General features: G+C 44.0%; 1 protein-coding gene across 2 annotated transcripts in view; it reads left to right on the top strand.

Moving 5' to 3' along the window:
- mbd2 (methyl-CpG binding domain protein 2) overlaps positions 1–19,109 on the top strand; it is a 32,216-nt gene extending 13,107 nt beyond the window's left edge. Inside the window, exons 4-6 of one of the 2 annotated variants that reach the window (XM_079607600.1) lie at positions 2,645–2,735; positions 6,013–6,190; positions 18,984–19,109. In XM_079607600.1, the coding sequence (XP_079463726.1) occupies positions 2,645–2,735; positions 6,013–6,190; positions 18,984–19,098 (384 nt within the window). In that variant the 3' untranslated portion in view covers positions 19,099–19,109. Of the gene's footprint in view, positions 1–2,644; positions 2,736–6,012; positions 6,191–18,899 lie in introns of both variants that reach the window. The other variant, XM_079607599.1, reaches the window with a different exon arrangement.
- Positions 19,110–19,511: the final 402 nt, after the last annotated feature.

Here is a 19,511-nt window from a genome sequence, read left to right as displayed (position 1 = left end):
GCAACAGTTTCTCACTGGAACTCACACACACACACACACACACACACACACACACACACACACACACACACACACAGTGTGTTTGAGTAGAATGAAAGGCAGTGTAACATACTGCCATGATGTATCATGCGTAACATTTTCAGTAATTGTAAAAATCTTGTTTTATTTTTATTTTGAGTATTTTTTTTTAAAAATTGCCTGATAATAAATATAATAAAGGAAAACATCTCTTATTCTCATGAAAATAATCTCACAATCTTAATGGGTCTTATAAAAGCTTGATTATCTTTTATGTAAAACATAATTTCTCATTTCTGTCTTTTGATGGCGTGATCATGACCGGTTTGGTGAGATCCCTCAGTATTGTCTTGTTTATTTAATAGTAATCCGGGTAAAAACCCATTCAATGATGTTAGACTGGATCTTCTGGGAGGATCAGGAATATTGATCTGCAGAAGCTCCGGTGTGGAATAATGTGTAGATGTCCGAAGGGAGAATCTTTACACGGATCACAGATCAAACGGTTTTATCAGATGAAAGGCCTCGAATAAACTTAGAGAATCATAAACACACACACGCACGCACGCACGCACGCACTTATTTCCCATAAATGTGAAACGTTGCGCGTCGCGTTCATATGGACTCTTGTCTGTAGGCGATATAGTTTTCCTCCCATAGAGCCGATTATTACGAAAAAGCTTAACATCAATGCAGTAAGACGGTGATATTATAACTCAGTAGCCGATACACCTTATTGAACATGCAATGCGCTATTGCACGTTAAGCGTTTTATAATGGTTTTCTATGGGTGTTGTTCATAATCTGATTTAATCTGTTTGCCTCTATAAAGTAGGCTATGCTTTATTAATAAGGTAGGCCTATATTGTGTACTAAATATCACTTCAATATCACTCAAATGAATCCATTAAGCGTCTTAAATAGGGAAGAACGCTTGATTGCGCTGCCGTTGTCGGTTTTAGCAGAATACTGCCATCTAGTGGTAGCAGGTTTTCTCAGACAGCTGTGTGTGGATCGTGCCAGGCGAAACCAGCGAAATGAAAGTCTCAAAATCCAAATGAATCAAATAGGATCGACTCAGAAACGAGTCAATGAATGCACGCGTGTCACCTCATCCACAAATGCACATTATACTTGTTGCATGCACACATTCTGACCTACATTAATACAAAATTGAGGTTTTGAATTAACAACTATGTCTCTATTTGTACAAAATGCTGCACATTCTTGTGATTCTGGATTTTGCACACACAAGTTGTATTGTATTAGTTTAAATGTAGCAACGCACATTTGTGAATTTGTTAAATAGAAGGGTAGTTGTGCACACATTAATAATTAGCACCAGGCCTATTCATGTGTAGTTGTTTGTGTGTGTGTTGTGAAATGCTTAAAAACAGCGAAAAGAAAGTCTCAAAATCCAAATGAATCAAATGAGATCGACTCAGAAAAGACGTCAATGAATGCATGCGTGTCATCTGATCCACACATGCACATCTTCTTTTTTGCATGCGCAAATTATGATACACTAATACAAAAGAAAACATTTGTATTCACAAAAATGTCTGCATTTGTACAAATTGCTACACATTCATTCAATTTTTTATTTTGCACACGCAAGTTGAAAGGCATGGATAAAACATATTTGCAACATGTATCAAGTTCATTGATAATTGTGCTTGCATGAGTTAATCATTTAGATACTATTTTCATCCCATTCTGGAGGATCATGTGACACTGAAGACTGGAGTAATGATGATAAATTCAGCTTTGATCACAGGAATAAATTACACTTTACTGTATATTCACATAGACAACAGCTGTTGGAATAATTTTTCACATTTTTACAGTATTTTGATCATATAATGCAGGTTTGGTGAGATGACCTCATTAGTTTGATTCCCAGGGAAGGTATGAACCGATAAACATCCTCAGTAAAGCCTGAGTGTAACTGATGCTGTAGTTCTGGGTCGTGTGTGTGTGTGTGTGTGTGTGTGTTATACTCGCTGCGGGTGGATTTACTCGACGAGCCCCATGACGCTCATGGAGAAGCTTTATTTAAGTCTCCAGTTCAATAAACCGCACTGTGTTTATGAACTGTTGCTGGTGTTTACAGTTCCCACTGGACCAACAACTGATGTCTGAGCAGCAGAACACACACTCACACACTCACACTCACACACACACTCACACACACATACACACACGCACTCACTCACACACTCTCTCATACACACACACACACACACACACACACACACACACACACAGACAGACAGTCACTCACTCACTCACTCACTCACTCACTCACTCACTCACTCACTCACAGACAGACTCACACACACACACACACACACACACACACACACACACACACACGTGACGTGATATCAGTGATGATACATGCAGGATGATCTGACCTTTTACATTCATAACATCTCACACATGATTGTGACTGGAAAACGCTTCCTTGTTGATTAAAAACCTAAATGAAAATATATGAAACCATTAACAATCACTTTGTTTAATCGGGCCTTCATTGTCTCTGCTGGTGTGTGTGTGTGTGTGTGTGTGTGTGTGTGTGTGTGTGTGTGTGTGTGTGTGTGTGTGTGTGTGTGTGTGTGTGCAGCTGTTCTGGGAGAAGCGATTGAAGGGTCTGAGGTCGTCGGACGTGTCGGAGGAAGTTCTCAAGACGATGGATCTGCCCAAAGGATTACAGAGTAAGATGTGTTTGAGTCTCGTTACAGCGGCTATTCCAGCTGTGTGTGTGTGTGTGTGTGTGTGTGTGTGTGTAACAGCTTCTGTGTGACGGTGTGTGTGTGACGGCTTCTGTGTGACGGTGTGTGTGTGACGGCTTCTGTGTGACGGTGTGTGTGTGACGGCTTCTGTGTGACGGTGTGTGTGTGACGGCTTCTGTGTAACGGTGTATGTGTGACGGCTTCTGTGTAACGGTGTATGTGTGACGGCTTCTGTGTGACGGTGTGTGTGTGACGGCTTCTGTGTGACGGTGTGTGTGTAACGGCTTCTGTGTAACGGTGTGTGTGTGACGGCTTCTGTGTAACGGTGTATGTGTGACGGCTTCTGTGTAACGGTGTGTGTGTGACGGCTTCTGTGTAACGGCTTCTGTGTGACGGCTTCTGTGTGACGGTGTGTGTGTGACGGCTTCTGTGTGACGGCTTCTGTGTGACGGTGTGTGTGTAACGGCTTCTGTGTAACGGTGTGTGTGTGACGGCTTCTGTGTAACGGCTTCTGTGTGACGGCTTCTGTGTGACGGTGTGTGTGTGACGGCTTCTGTGTGACGGCTTCTGTGTGACGGTGTGTGTGTGACGGCTTCTGTGTAACGGTGTATGTGTGACGGCTTCTGTGTGACGGTGTGTGTGTGACGGCTTCTGTGTGACGGTGTGTGACGGCTTCTGTGTGACGGTGTGTGTGTGTGACGGCTTCTGTGTGACGGTGTGTGTGACGGCTTCTGTGTGACGGTGTGTGTGACGACTTCTGCGTGACGGTGTGTAACAGCTTCTGTGTGACGGTGTGTGTGTGACGGTGAGTGTGTGACGGCTTCTGTGTGACGTGTGTGTGTGTGACGGCTTCTGTGTGACGGTGTGTGTGTGTGACGGCTTCTGTGTAACGGTGTGTGTGTGACGGCTTCTGTGTAACGGTGTGTGTGACGGCTTCTGTGTGACGGTGTGTGACGGCTTCTGTGTGACGGTGTGTGTGTGTGTGTGACGGCTTCTGTGTGACGGTGTGTGTGTGTGACGGCTTCTGTGTGACGGTGTGTGTGTGACGGCTTCTGTGTGACGGTGTGTGTGTCGGCTTCTGTGTGACGGTGTGTGTGTGTGACGGCTTCTGTGTGACGGTGAGTGTGTGTGTGACGGCTTCTGTGTGACGGTGTGTAACGGCTTCTGTGTGACGGTGTGTGTGTGACGGCTTCTGTGTGACGGTGTGTGTGTAACGGCTTCTGTGTGACGGTGTGTAACGGCTTCTGTGTGACGGTGAGTGTGTGACGGCTTCTGTGTGACGGTGTGTGTGTGACGGCTTCTGTGTGACGGTGTGTGTGTAACGGCTTCTGTGTGACGGTGTGTGACGGCTTCTGTGTGACGGTGAGTGTGTAACGGCTTCTGTGTGACGGTGTGTGTGTGACGGCTTCTGTGTGACGGTGTGTGTGTAACGGCTTCTGTGTGACGGTGTGTGACGGCTTCTGTGTGACGGTGTGTGTGTGACGGCTTCTGTGTGACGGTGTGTAACGGCTTCTGTGTGACGGTGAGTGTGTAACGGCTTCTGTGTGACGGTGTGTGTGTGACGGCGAGTGTGTGTGACGGCTTCTGTGTGACGGCTTCTGTGTGACGGCTTCTGTGTGACGGTGTGTGTGTGACGGCTTCTGTGTGACGGTGAGTGTGTGACGGCTTCTGTGTGACGGTGTGTGTGTGTGACGGCTTCTGTGTGACGGTGAGTGTGTGTGTGACGGCTTCTGTGTGACGGTGTGTAACGGCTTCTGTGTGACGGTGTGTGTGTGACGGCTTCTGTGTGACGGTGTGTGTGTGTGACGGCTTCTGTGTGACGGTGAGTGTGTGTGTAACGGCTTCTGTGTGACGGTGTGTAACGGCTTCTGTGTGACGGTGAGTGTGTGACGGCTTCTGTGTGACGGTGTGTGTGTGTGACGGCTTCTGTGTGACGGTGTGTGTGTAACGGCTTCTGTGTGACGGTGTGTGTGTAACGGCTTCTGTGTGACGGTGTGTAACGGCTTCTGTGTGACGGTGAGTGTGTGACGGCTTCTGTGTGACGGTGTGTGTGTGACGGCTTCTGTGTGACGGTGTGTAACGGCTTCTGTGTGACGGTGTGTGTGTAACGGCTTCTGTGTGACGGTGTGTAACGGCTTCTGTGTGACGGTGAGTGTGTGACGGCTTCTGTGTGACGGTGTGTGTGTGACGGCTTCTGTGTGACGGTGTGTGTGTGACAGCTTCTGTGTGACGGTGTGTAACGGCTTCTGTGTGACGGTGTGTAACGGTGTGTAATGCTTCTGTGTGACGGTGTGTAACGGCTTCTGTGTGACGGTGTGTAATGCTTCTGTGTGACGGTGTGTGTGTGTGACGGCTTCTGTGTGACGGTGTGTAACGGTGTGTAATGCTTCTGTGTGACGGTGTGTGTGTGTGACGGCTTCTGTGTGACGGTGTGTGACGGCTTCTGTGTGACGGTGTGTGTGTGTGACGGCTTCTGTGTGACGGTGTGTGTGTGTGACGGCTTCTGTGTGACGGTGTGTGTGACGGCTTCTGTGTGACGGTGTGTGTGTAACGGCTTCTGTGTGCTGGTGTGTGTGTGTGACGGGGTGTGTGTGTGACGGCTTCTGTGTAACGGCTTCTGTGTGTGTGTGTGTGTAACGGCTTCTGTTTGTGTGTGTGTAACAGGTATCGGGCCGGGCTCGTCGGACGCGACGCTGCTGTCCGCTATAGCGAGCGCTCTGTGTGTAATGGCTTCTGTGTGTGTGTGTAATGGCTTCTGTGTGTGTGTGTGTAACGGCTTCTGTGTGTTTGTGTGTAACGGCTTCTGTGTGTGTGTGTGTGTGTGTGTGTGTGTGTGTGTGTAACGGCTTCTGTGTGTGTGTGTGTAACGCTTCTGTGTGTTTGTGTGTAACGGCTTCTGTGTGTGTGTGTGTGTGTGTGTGTGTAATGGCTTCTGTGTGTGTGTGTGTAACAGGTATTGGGCCGGACTCGTTGGACGCGACGCTGCTGTCCGCAATAGCGAGCTCTCTGTGTGTAACGGCTTCTGTGTGTGTGTGTGTGTAACGGCTTCTGTGTGTGTGTGTGTGTAACGGCTTCTGTGTGTAACGGCTTCTGTGTGTGTGTGTGTGTGTGTAACCGGTATCGGGCCGGACTCGTCGGACGCAACACTGCTGTCCGCTATAGCGAGCGCTCTGTGTGTGTGTGTGTGTGTGTGTGTGTGTGTGTGTAAAACGTTTTTAGTGTGTGTGTGTGTAATGGCTTCTGTGTGTGTGTGTAACAGGTATCGGGCCGGACTCGTCGGACGCGACGCTGCTGTCCGCTATAGCGAGCGCTCTGCACATGAGCTCAGCGCCCATCACGGGTCAGACCTCCAGCGCCGCTGAGAAGAACCCCGCTATATGGCTCAACACATCCCAGCCGCTCTGCAAAGCCTTCACCGTCACTGATGAAGACATCCGGTGAGATCTGTGTGAGTGAGTGTGTGAGTGTGTGAGTGAGTGTGTGAGTGTGTGAGTGAGTGAGTGAGTGAGTGAGTGAGTGTGAGTGAGTGAGTGAGTGAGTGAGTGAGTGAGTGAGTGTGTGAGTGTGTGAGTGTGTGAGTGAGTGAGTGTGAGTGTGAGTGTGTGAGTGAGTGAGTGAGTGTGTGTGAGTGAGTGAGTGAGTGAGTGTGAGTGTGTGAGTGAGTGAGTGAGTGTGTGTGAGTGAGTGAGTGAGTGAGTGTGTGAGTGAGTGTGTGTGTGAGTGAGTGAGTGAGTGTGAGAGTGAGTGAGTGAGTGAGTGTGAGTGAGTGAGTGAGTGAGTGAGTGAGTGTGTGAGTGAGTGAGTGAGTGAGTGTGTGAGTGAGTGTGTGAGTGAGTGTGAGTGAGTGAGTGAGTGAGTGTGTGAGTGAGTGAGTGAGTGTGTGTGAGTGAGTGAGTGAGTGAGTGTGTGAGTGAGTGAGTGTGTGAGTGTGTGAGTGAGTGTGTGAGTGAGTGTGTGTGAGTGAGTGAGTGTGCGAGTGAGTGAGTGAGTGTGTGAGTGAGTGTGTGAGTGAGTGAGTGTGCGAGTGTGTGAGTGTGTGAGTGAGTGTGCGAGTGAGTGAGTGAGTGAGTGTGCGAGTGAGTGAGTGTGTGAGTGAGTGAGTGAGTGTGTGAGAGTGTGTGTGTGAGTGTGAGTGAGTGAGTGTGTGTGTGAGTGAGTGTGTGAGTGTGCGAGTGAGTGTGCGAGTGAGTGAGTGTGTGTGTGAGTGTGTGTGTGTGAGTGTGCGAGTGAGTGTGTGAGTGAGTGTGCGTGTGTGTGTGAGTGAGTGAGTGTGAGTGAGTGTGTGAGAGTGTGAGAGTGAGTGTGTGAGTGAGTGTGTGTGTGAGAGTGTGAGAGTGAGTGTGTGAGTGAGTGTGAGAGTGTGTGAGTGAGTGTGAGTGTGTGTGTGTGAGAGTGAGTGAGTGTGCGAGTGTGTGAGTGTGTGAGTGAGTAAGTGAGTGTGTGAGTGAGTGAGTGAGTGTGCGAGTGAGTGAGTGTGTGAGTGAGTGTGTGTGTGAGTGAGTGTGTGAGTGTGCGAGTGAGTGAGTGAGTGAGTGTGTGTGTGAGTGTGTGTGTGAGTGTGCGAGTGAGTGTGTGAGTGAGAGTGTGTGAGTGAGTGTGTGTGTGAGTGAGTGTGTGTGTGAGTGTGTGAGAGAGTGTGAGTGTGTGTGTGTGAGTGAGTGTGTGAGAGTGTGTGAGAGTGTGAGTGTGTGTGTGTGAGTGAGTGAGTGTGAGAGTGTGTGAGTGAGTGTGAGTGTGTGTGTGAGTGAGAGAGTGTGTGAGTGAGAGAGTGTGAGTGTGAAAGAGAGTGTGTGAGTGTGTGAGTGTGTATGTGAGTGAGTGAGTGTGTGTGAGTGAGAGTTTGTGAGTGAGTGTGTGAGTGAGTGAGTGTGAGAGTGAGTGTGAGTGAGTGTGAGTGTGTGTGTGAGAGTGAGTGTGAGTGAGTGTGTGTGAGTGAGTGTGTGAGTGTGTGAGTGAGTGAGTGTGTGAGTGAGAGTGTGAGAGTGAGTGTGTGAGAGTGAGTGTGTGTGTGTGAGAGTGAGTGAGTGTGTGTGAGTGAGTGTGTGAGTGTGTGAGTGAGTGTGTGAGTGAGTGAGAGTGTGAGAGTGAGTGTGTGAGAGTGAGTGTGTGAGAGTGAGTGTGTGAGAGTGAGTGAGAGTGTATGAGTGAGTGTGAGTGTGTGTGTGTGAGTGAGTGAGTGTGAGTGTGTGTGTGAGTGAGAGAGTGTGTGAGTGAGAGAGTGTGAGTGTGAAAGAGAGTGTGTGAGTGTGTGTGTGAGTGAGTGAGTGAGTGTGTGTGTGAGAGTTTGTGAGTGAGTGTGTGAGTGAGTGAGTGTGTGTGTGAGTGTGAGAGTGAGTGTGTGTGTGTGTGTGTGTGAGAGAGTGAGTGTGAGTGAGTGTGTGTGTGTGTGTGTGAGAGAGTGAGTGAGTGTGAGAGTGTGTGAGTGTGTGAGTGTGTGAGTGAGTGTGAGTGAGTGTGTGAGTGAGTGTGAGTGTGAGAGTGTGAGTGAGTGTGTGAGTGAGTTTCAGACTAAGACATCTGTGAAGAATCTAACTCCACATTACTGTACATGAAACAACAAACGAGTCTGGCAGAACTTTACTTGAGTCCTTTATATATAGTGCACTTATCAAAACAACAACGAAAATAGTAGTCAAATGTCAAAAGTTTTGTATTTAACCCTCTGGGGACCAAAAACGCGCCGGCGTGTTTTCCTCGTTTTTTTTTCACATAGCAGCAAAATAGACTTAAAATACTCCCGTCATTTTTGGTCATACAGCCTTAATAAATATGAAAAAATAAACTGTTAAATGTCTTCTTATTTATGGGTTCACTTACAATCGAAATAAAACATTGTGCTTTTGTAAAATAAAGAAAGTAAACAGGGAGTGCTTTCTGCCTCTCCGTCTCTAAACTCAAACAAAACTCAGCGAATACTATTCACTCAGACATGAGATATATATCTCTATAATCATTTAAGTGTGTAGTTTTAAATTATCTCATTCATAACTAAAAGAAATATTCTCTGTTTATGTAATCTATATAAAAAGAGCGAGAGATCAGCCGTTCTCATTATCGTTCTGGCAGCTCATTACTCCGCTAATGTGACACGCCCATCGAGAGCGCGCGCTATTCAAACACAGATGATCTGGAGCAACACATGCAAACCAGTCAACGCCCACAACAGCTGGACAACACACTCGCTGTGAGGAATAATAATATCGTGATAATCCTGGAAATTTTACCTCAAACGTGCTGGAGTAGCCGAACAACGGGTCCAGCTGCAGATCATCAGTAAGTGCTTTGTTCTAATCGCGATATAAAATGGTGTCTGTAAACCGCAAAAGACTGTTTAAATTTGAATCGCGTTTCTGTGTTTGAATGAATGAACGGCACATATGCATGTTGTTGTTGTTGTTGTTGTTGTTGTTGTTTACTACAGCTCGCGAGTGTCTGTGTGTGAATGAAACTATCTATATTGCCTACTGAGATGAGTAAAAATCGACTGAATACGTTGAAATAAAATGTCTTTGTATAAGCAACATATTAAACTTCAAATTAACATTTATGCCCTAGGCTAATATATATTAGCCTATAAAAGACGATATGTTACAGACAAAATATGAAAGACAACATTTTGTTTTGGATAGATTATAAAGTTTTTACTGCCACATCAAAACCTAATTTACAAGGTGCAAACAAAATCTTAAAAGATCAATATAAGCCTTCTCTTTAAATTATTTTTGTGTTTTATTAGTGACATCCAAAACTTTCTGAAAATACGAATGAGAATTAACTGCACAATTACTAGAAATGTTTACCTTGGATATTATACAATTTGCAAGCATACACAGTTTGTGGAAAAATACACTTTTTTCAAGATGTTTCCAACTCTGAACCAATTCTGTAGTTATATATATATATATAAATGTATGCATGTATGTATGTATGTATGTATGTATGTATGTGTGTGTGTGTATATATATATATATGTGTGTGTGTGTGTTGTCTTTGCATTCTTTGCATTCTGTGTGGCTCAGTGACACACTCAGTGAATTGCTCATTAGTATGCAGCATTAGCAGGTCTTTGTCTCCTCAGGTGGGAATGAGGACATTATTCATGACCTTGTTGGATCATTCACGCCCACCTGCATATTGCCTTTCCAAACAAAAAGTGTCTTACAAAATTTAAATCAATCTATTGTTTAATGTGAACGATTAGCCCGGATGATTTTCAGATCATTTTGAAGTAAATACTCTAGCCGACAACATCCATTAGTCAAAAGTATTGTGGGAATATGTGAAGTTGGTCGTTTGTGGTCTTATATCAGACAATTTAAGTTTGAGTTTTTTGAATAACCACGCATAAATATTATTCTCTCAAAAATGCAAACATGTACATACATGTTGCTCACATATTATGATAGTCATGTTCGTGCTAAATAGAGTGTAATTACACCTTTGCCATTAATATGTTTATAAGCAACTGAAAAAAATACAAATATCAGGTCATGTCAAAACATCTCAAGGACCCCAAAAACACTTTAGACCCCAGAGGGTTAATGACAAGAAAAAGTATAATTTTATCTTAGAATCTGCAAGAAAATGTTCAAATACTCCATTTAAATACAATATATTTTTTTCACAGAATCTGTAATTTTCTGTCTCTGGTTGGATGTAGTAAAACACCCACAGATCTTTCGAATCCGCTCTGGAAGCCCATTGAAGCGTTTAGTGAAAAGTTGTGAAATTTGGCACACTGACAGAGGATATTCCCAACATTAACCACAGCAGTTCTGGAGTCTCTAACTCAAACTCTCTAGCGCCACCACATGTCCAAAATTCCCCATAATGCTAATAACTTCTGAACCATAAGAGCTAGAGACAAAACTTTTTTCATCCGATTCCTTGGCTCAAGACAATTCGATACTGACATCATACTGTATGACATGACCATGCTGGACAGATGTTATTAAAATATTAATATTCCCAGCCGTTCTCGAATAACGCGTGGACAAATTTGCCGAAGACCACGCCAAACTGGAAGCGAGGCTATATCTCCGCACCGCTTTAGCGTATTGAGGCAAAGTTTGGTACATGTCATCACAAGCATGACCTGAGGCTACATGCAGCGTTTCGTCACAGCGCCACCTACGGGTCAGGGGATATGAAAAATAGCTATTTTTTATAATAACTTCTGAATGGTTTGCCCAAAAATCATAAAACTTGAATTAATTGATTCTAGCCAAATTGAATGATACCCATTTTAAGTTTTTTGAGCATTGGCCATTTTGAATTTTGCCATAAAATGCTGCAATTTATGCATGCATTAGCGCATCAGGAACGAGCCCTGAAGGTTTGCAAAGTTTCGAAAAGTAATAAGCTACTAAATCATAATGTGATATACAAAGATTTTTCAACCATTTTGACTAAAATCATATAAAAATGGAATTGTTTGTGCCAAAAATAGAAAGAAACAAGTATTTAATTCAGCAGATATGATGCAGGGCAGTGTATTGCATTCTATGAGCTCATGAATAATCAGTTATTATAATGTCTATTCAGTTTTGCACCTTTAGAAAGTATAATGTATTACAACACATACAAATCAAGCATATTCAGATGTAAGGAATCTATAAATATTTTAATGCATTTTAACTTTGGTTACGATTATTTATGGAAAGATATAATGCATTACAATGTACATTATGAATACATTATATTGCATTATACAATAGCACGTTTCCTGATGCATGGGATTTAGTCATGCAGCATTTTCACTTTCTGCTTGGACATAACCCTGCTTGTTCAAGACATGTTTTCTGATAGGTTTGTTGTGAGATATTCCTGTATAATTGAGAAGTGATGTGATGTGAAGTCTGAAAGCGTTATGTATTCATCGAGTTCCCTCTCAGTGGCTCAGCGCTGGGAATCAGGCGTCACAGTTCAAGCCGAGCTGAAACTATCCGAGGTCTCATCTGCGAGAGTCATTCACTCCGAGCCTCCGAGGGTAAATTGGATGCTTGCTGTATGAAAAACACAAGTGAAATAAGGTTTTCCTGCTGTAGTTGTTTTCTGTCTGGCGTTCCTGCAGCATACAGATGAGGCGTCTCGTCCTGCGCATACACTAATAGTGGGACTGGCACATTTGTGATCTGGAAACAAATGTTGTGGTGTGATTATAGTGGTTAAAACTCTGGCTAGAGCTGGTTAGCAGAAAGTGATCTAAACCGCTGATCTAGACTGTTTCCACTCAACTAACCAATTAACCAACCAACTAACCAATTAATTAACCAACCAACCAATTAACCAACCAACCAAACAACTAACCAATTAACCAACCAACCAAACAACTAACCAATTAATTAACCAACCAACCAATTAACCAACCAACCAAACAACTAACCAATTAACCAACCAACCAACTAACCAATTAACCAACCAACCAACTAACCAATTAACTAACCAACCAACTAACCAATTAATTAACCAACCAACCAATTAACCAACCAACCAAACAACTAACCAATTAACCAACCAACCAAACAACTAACCAATTAATTAACCAACCAACCAATTAACCAACCAACCAAACAACTAACCAATTAACCAACCAACCAACTAACCAATTAACTAACCAACCAACTAACCAATTAATTAACCAACCAACCAATTAACCAACCAACCAACCAAACAACTAACCAATTAACCAACCAACCAAACAACTAACCAATTAACCAACCAACCAACCAAACAACTAACCAATTAACTAACCAACCAACTAACCAACCAACTAACCAATTAACTAACCAACCAACTAACTAACCAATTAACCAACCAAGCAATTAACCAACCAAGCAATTAACCAACCAAGCAATTAACCAACCAACCAACCAATTAACTAACCAACCAATTAACCAACCAACTAACCAATTAACCAACCAACTAACCAATTAACTAACCAACCAACTAACCGATTCATTAACCAATTAACCAACCAACCAACCAACCAATTAACCAACCAACCAACCAATTAACTAACCAATTAACCAACCAATTAACTAACCAACCAACCAACTAACCAATTCATTAACCAATTAACCAACCAACAAATTAACCAACCAATCAACTAACCAATTAACTAACCAACCAACCAATTAACTAACCAACCAACCAAACAAACAACCAGTTAACTATACCAAACAAACAAACAAACAAACAAATAAAATTGACATTAATATTTAAATAATACATAAAGTTATATATATATATATATATATATATATGTAGTGCTTATATTTCTATGAGTTGTTAGAAGTTAAGATAATTGGTTTGAAAATAAACCTGATATTTTAATGGCTGTGAGTTTGAGGCTATGACATGAGCATATATATGACATATAGTATGACATGAACATCATTAGGACAGAGAACCTGGTGGAAGAGTATTTAACTCGGTTCAGATGATGAATATAATGTGCTTTAAACACACGTTTTTCCTGACAGATGAAACATTTTGTTCATTTGGTTGAAATCTACTTAGTTTTAAGTGCTGGTATGTCTTTCTCTTCTGTGAGATGCAGTGTGTCAGTGTTGTGTTTAGGTGTCCTCATTAATAGCTCTACTGAGACACATAGATGTGTTCCCTGGACTGAAATATGGCTGGAAATGTACTAATCTCTCTTCTACCAGTTCAGTGTCTGAACTCTGTTTCCCAGTCCCCAACACTAGATGGCAGTAGATGCACGCGTGACACTGGCGCTCCATGACCGTCTGCCAGAACATTAGAGGAAGGAAAGGCCTGAGAGATTAAAAACCAGGAAAAACCCAGATGTTAAAATGAGCAACGGTCCTGTGGAGTGTGTAGTGTGTAGTGTGGAGTGTGTAGTGTGTAGTGTGGAGTGTGGAGTGGACGAGACCAGTGGTCATGTGCTCCACTCTTTACTCCTGCCTTCATAGAGAGATGTGTGTCCGTTCTGGCGCTCAGAGGGAAATGCAGGAATGTCATCGAGATCATGATCTGGTCATTATAATTCAGGACACACACACACACACACACACACACACACACACACACACACACACACACGAGCAGCAAACGCTTGTTCTTCCTCTGTGTGTCGTAATGGTTCTGATGGGAATGCTGGGATATATAAGAGGAAACCAGGAGCAGCGACAAACACGCTTCCATTAGAGAGTTTGTGTGTGTGTGTGCGTGCAGTATATTCAGTTGTTGAATCAGTGTGTGTGTGTGTGCGTGCAGTATATTCAGTTGTTGAATCAGTGTGTGTGTGTGTGTGTGTGCGTGCAGTATATTCAGTTGTTGAATCAGTGTGTGTGTGTGTGTGTGTGTGTGTGTGTTGCAGAATATTCAGTTGTTGAATCTCTGTGTGCGTGCGTGTGTGTGTTTCAGTTTATTCAGTTGTTGAATCAGTGTGTGTGTGTGTGTGTGTGTGTGTGTCCTGCAGCTGATGTCAGATGTGTGTGTGTGTGTTGCAGTATATTCAGTTGTTGAATCAGTGTGTGTGTGTGTGAGTGTGTGTGTGTGTCCTGCAGCTGATGTCAGATGTGTGTTGTTACTGTAACGCATTGATCTCGATCACAGGCCTGATTCCAGAACAGGGAAACATATATTACACTCATATTTTCTTATTAATGTAAGTCAAGATGCATCATTTGCATTTTCTGTCTCTGACCTTCACATTTAAAGGCATAATTCAGCCGAACATGATCATCCTGTCAGCATTCTGTGTTCCTCTCCTCTGTGGGGCACAACATGATATTCTGGAGGAGAGTGGAAACCGAACAGCGCTGGCAATAATGTCCGGGTTATTACTGTTAACTAGAACTAAACCTATTGAAAACATTTTGATTTAAATAAAACATTTTTGCCTTGGGCAAAAACACTAAAATAAATAAAACTCACAAAAAATTAAGTAAAAACTGAAATAAAAATAAAGTAAATATAAATAGCAAAAATGACAGCTAATAAAAAGGACAAATGCACAAAGTTGCTAAAATTACACTGAAACCGGAAAATATGAAAATACATGCGAATTGAAAACATTAAAAAAAAATATTAATATATAATTAATACCAAAATAATTTGAGATATTTCTTAAAATATCTTTTGTGTTTCACCGAAGACAGAAAGTCACACGGGTTTGGAACGACTTGAATGATCATTTTTGTGTCTTTTATTATTCCTTTAAATAGGCTGATTTCACGCAAGTCGTGTGTGTGTGTGTGTGTGTGTGTGTGTGTGTAACAGTTTAGTTCACACTGTCGAGCTGCTGGAACGCAGTGGGTGTTAATGTGTGAATGTGTTCATGAGCTCATGGCTGTGGTGTTATTAACAGTATTTTGATGATTTTGCATCTCGGTTCATGAAATGATGATCTGTGAACCCGAGCAACGAGACACGTGTCGTAGTTTCATTTTGAATTAGATGGGAACCATTTTAATTGAATTTATTCTAATACTCTAATGATGTCTTAAGTGGACCGGTGAAATAAAGTGTTACCCTAAAAATACATAAATAAATAACTAAAAAACTAAAAACTAAATTAAGCCAAAATTGTAAAAATGAGATGTCAAAACAAAAGCACATAACAAAATTGATAAATATTAAATGCAAATAAATTTTTTTGTCTGAATTGACTGAAGGAATTTAGTTTAAGCACTAAAATTACTCACTGGAAATTAACTAAAACTGTAATAAAATAAATTATACCTCATTAGTAAAAAACTAATAAAAACAGCAAAATTACTAAACATTAAACTAAAATTAAATGATGAAACAAAAATCAAACTTAAAATAGAAGTTCCTTTGGAAACTGAATGAAATAACTAAACTAAAACTGGAATAAAATGAACTAAAGAAATGACAAAAGCACATAATAAAATGACTAAAAATGGAATATAAGGCATTTAACCCTTAAATTAAATGAAATCTATTTCTAACATGGATGGATCTCGAACTGCCGCATTAGTATAAAACTATCCTGGTATTTTAATAACAATTACAAAAGAATAAAAAAAATCATATTGCATAAACTTTTGGACTGTTGTTCGCCATCTCAACCATATTCTCATATCTATCAGGTGTAATGATCCACTTTCAGTGACACTAGTGTCTGATTCCCAGCACTTGCTCTGAGTTCTGCTAATGAGGCGTGTGGTTGTTTTGTTTTCTGCCTGCGGTAATTATGAGCGAAACATCACGTCAGACATCGCCACCTTGAGGAATATGGGTGAATTGCATCCATTGAGTCTCAATTAGGATAAATATTAGGGATTCATGATATATATCGGCCACCATATCGGTATCGGTCGATATCGGTTCATTGTTATCGTTATTGGACTGATAAGAAAATGTGTCCGATATATTAAAGCCGATAAATAATGTATTATCTCCTTCAGCTGAGACTCTTCAGATGCGCACTGTTCAACATGATGATTATGAACTGCTTGAAATATGATTGAAATCACTTCAAAAAAAGGAAAATAAAGTTCAGCGCAAATCTGTCATATCGGCTTCATAACATTATCATGAGAACATCATAATTGTGTGTTTGGGACATGGGTTTTACTGGCGAGACTTTTGTTTTTGTAATCAGGCTCTCAAAAATTACATAGAGGTTTAGATTTATCGGCCGATATATCGGTTATCGGCTTTCAAATATAAATAATCAACCTGTATTTCGGTCTTTCGACATAGGCCACAACAACTTCGCCAGGCTTTTCGATCCCTGGCCAGACCCATCCAGTCTCTGCCAATGTCTCTTCTGAGCCATCGGGTTGTGGGGCGGTCTTTTAATGTCGAGTGGCAGCCATTCGGTCACGGCCCGCGTCCATCACCCGTCCGAACTCCTTGCCACGTGTCCGGCCCAGCTCTTGACGGCGTCCTTGACCTCGCTCGTCTTCCTCAGTAGCTCTTTGCTGATGTGGTCCATCCTCTTGACGCCGACCATCCGCCACTGCCCGTTAACGCTGATACCCTTGTTGTCCCAGTCGAACTGTCTATAGACATGCTCCAGACATGCCGTGAACAGCTTGGGCGAGATGGGGTCTGGCCGGCCAACGGCTGGCCAATGCTGCCCAGAGCGTCGGACCGTCCTCCTTGATTCCATCCAGCCCTGGCGCCCAGCCTTTCTGGATGTTCTGGATCGCATGCCTGACCTCACTGGTCAACACAGACAGGATGGCTGGTATGGCATCGTGCTGCATTTCGGGCGGGTCGACTGGCGTCTTACTGGCGAACAGGTCCGTGTAGAAACGGCTGCACTTAGCCTTGATGCCCAGCCGGGTTCTTGTCGTCCGTCCATCTGGTGTCTTTAGCACCGGCACCTGAACGCGCTTCAGCTGTATCAGCCGCCTGCACTTCTTCAAACTCTTTACTAGCAGGCAGCTGCGCTTGAACTGCTCCAGGTCGGGTTTTGAGCCGCGCCCTGACCAGCATATTCCACATGGTCTGCGCCGTCCAATCTCATTTGCCGCCTTTTGGTGTAGTGCGATATTTGGTTGGCCTGGTCTTTTGTGCGTGGTTTTGCAGCAACGTCGCGCTCCTTTCGCAGCCATTCTGTGAACTGGTCCCAGCCACTCGTGATGTCCTCGTTGGTCTGCGCCCAGTCGACATAGTGCAGAAGACGATCGGTTCAATTGCTGGCTGCCAGTGCGCGCTTCTCCACCCTGGAGTCGATAGTCAGTTTGGCACGCTGCCTGTGCAGAACGATTTGCCGAAGGCAGAGACGTCTTGGAGGAGGCGGCGGCGGCTGCAGAGGATGTAGTTGATTTTGTTTTTCATAGTGCCGTTTGGCAACAGCCACGTCCAGCGACGGCCGAGGCGCTTCTGGAAGAAGCTGTTGCCGATGTAGAGGCGACTGGACTCGACCATGGCCGTCAGTCTCTCGCCCCGGTTGTTCCGGTCGCCGCTGCCGAAGGGGCCGACGAACTTCTCTTTGTCGAGCCCCCTCCTCGAGGTTGAAGTCGCCCATCAGGATGTGGTATGTTGCGCGGTATGATGGCTGCTTCGACGTCCTCGTAGAACTGCTCGATCTCGTCGTCCTCGGCTGCTGTGGTCGGCGCATATACCTGCACGATGCGGATGGTCACCTTGTTGGTTAGTGGCAGGGTGAGCGCGCCGACTCGTGGGTTGGTCACGCAGACCAGGTCGATGGACGTCGCCCATCGTCTGGAGACGATGAAGCCGACGCCACAGACCGTCCTGTCCCCTTCTCCGGCTCCCAGTGCCACCGTCAACCCGTCTTCCCATTGTATGTGCATGGGCTCGCGGCGCCGCGTCTCGCACAGGCCCAGGATGTCGCACTGGATGTTGTCTTTCTCGGCGATGATGGTTGCTAGATCCGTTTCCCGGGATATTGTTCTGGCGATGTAGATTTTGGTGGTGTTGTTCCGTGGTCGCTTTCCAGAAGGCGGCCCTCCACCTGTGAGTCTTAGCAGCCCGTCGCCCGTGGCCGGGTCGCTCCGCCGCCGGAGAGCGGGCGCACGGACGTGCAGGGTACTGGGGCCCGTGTTCATTGTTGTAGTAGCTTGAGTTTCTCTTTTGTCTGGTCCATGGCTTGCTGGGCCTCTAGGACTCTTCTTCTCAGCTTGGTTGAACCTTCTGGGGGGGTTGAGTCCCCACTGTGCATCGCCGACAGACACCCAGTGCCAGCCCTCGCCACACTGAGGCATAGGGTAGGATTTTGGAGGGGTAATTATCGGTTATCGGTATTGGCCAAAATTTTCATATCAGTGCATCCCTACTCAATGTACTTGCATTATTATATTTGCATTATTACTTTCACTAGTTAACTAAAAAACAGGCATTCTTTTATCATTGTACTCTTGTTATATTGTTTATAATGAATGGATTGAGGGATGCTGAGAAGGCTGAAGGGGGAAGGTAGTGAACGGTGTGTGTTTGAGAGAGACGGAGGACCGAGGGTTTGTGTTGTAGTGTGTGTGTGGGTGTGTTTGAGGGTCAGAGGTCATGAGAGATTGATTGACAGGCCTGGGGGGGGTGAGACGCAGATAAAGTGAGGTCAGTGTTTTGTGTTTGACTTCATCTCTCTCTCTCTCTCTCTCTCTCTCTCTCTCTCTCGATGAAGGTCCATCAGGGTTTGTGTGTGTGTGTGCTTGACTCGCTTTCTCTCTCTCCCCTCAGGGAGCAGGAGCTGAAGGTCCGTCAGGGTTTGTGTGTGTGTGTGCTTGACTCTCTCTCTCTCTCTCTCTCTCTCTCTCTCCTCAGGGAGCAGGAGCTGAAGGTCCGTCAGGCCCGGCTCAGTCTGGAAGAAGCTCTGATGGCCGACACTTTGGCCCGGGCCGCCGAGTCCAGTCGAGACCCCGAGGGCCGAGCGCCGTAGAGAACCGACAGGTGAGGAACTGAGCGAATTTAAAGGGATAGTTCACCCAAAAAATGGAAATTAGCCCATGATTTACTCTCCCTCAAGTCATTCTAGGTGTATATGACATTCTTCTTTCAGACGAAAACAATCAGAGTTATATTAATAAACACTCTGATGCTTCCGAGCTTATATTATATTATATTATAGAGTTATATTAAAAACTATCCTGGCTCTTCCAAGCTTTATAATGTCAGTGAATGGCCTAATGTCTTTGGAAGTCCATCAAATCGCATCTGTCCATCATAAAAGTATGGTGATTTTTTTATTCACTCATTCCATGGCGGTCAAAGGTTTGGAATCATTATGGTTTTTTAAATGTTTTGAAAGAAGTCTCTTCTGCTCACCAAGGCTGTATTTATTTAATCAAAAAT

The sequence above is a fragment of the Phoxinus phoxinus genome, assembly GCF_949152265.1.
Source record: "Phoxinus phoxinus genome assembly, chromosome: 3".
Lineage (NCBI taxonomy): Eukaryota > Metazoa > Chordata > Actinopteri > Cypriniformes > Leuciscidae > Phoxinus > Phoxinus phoxinus.
This window is presented reverse-complemented; position numbering and strand designations above follow the sequence as displayed.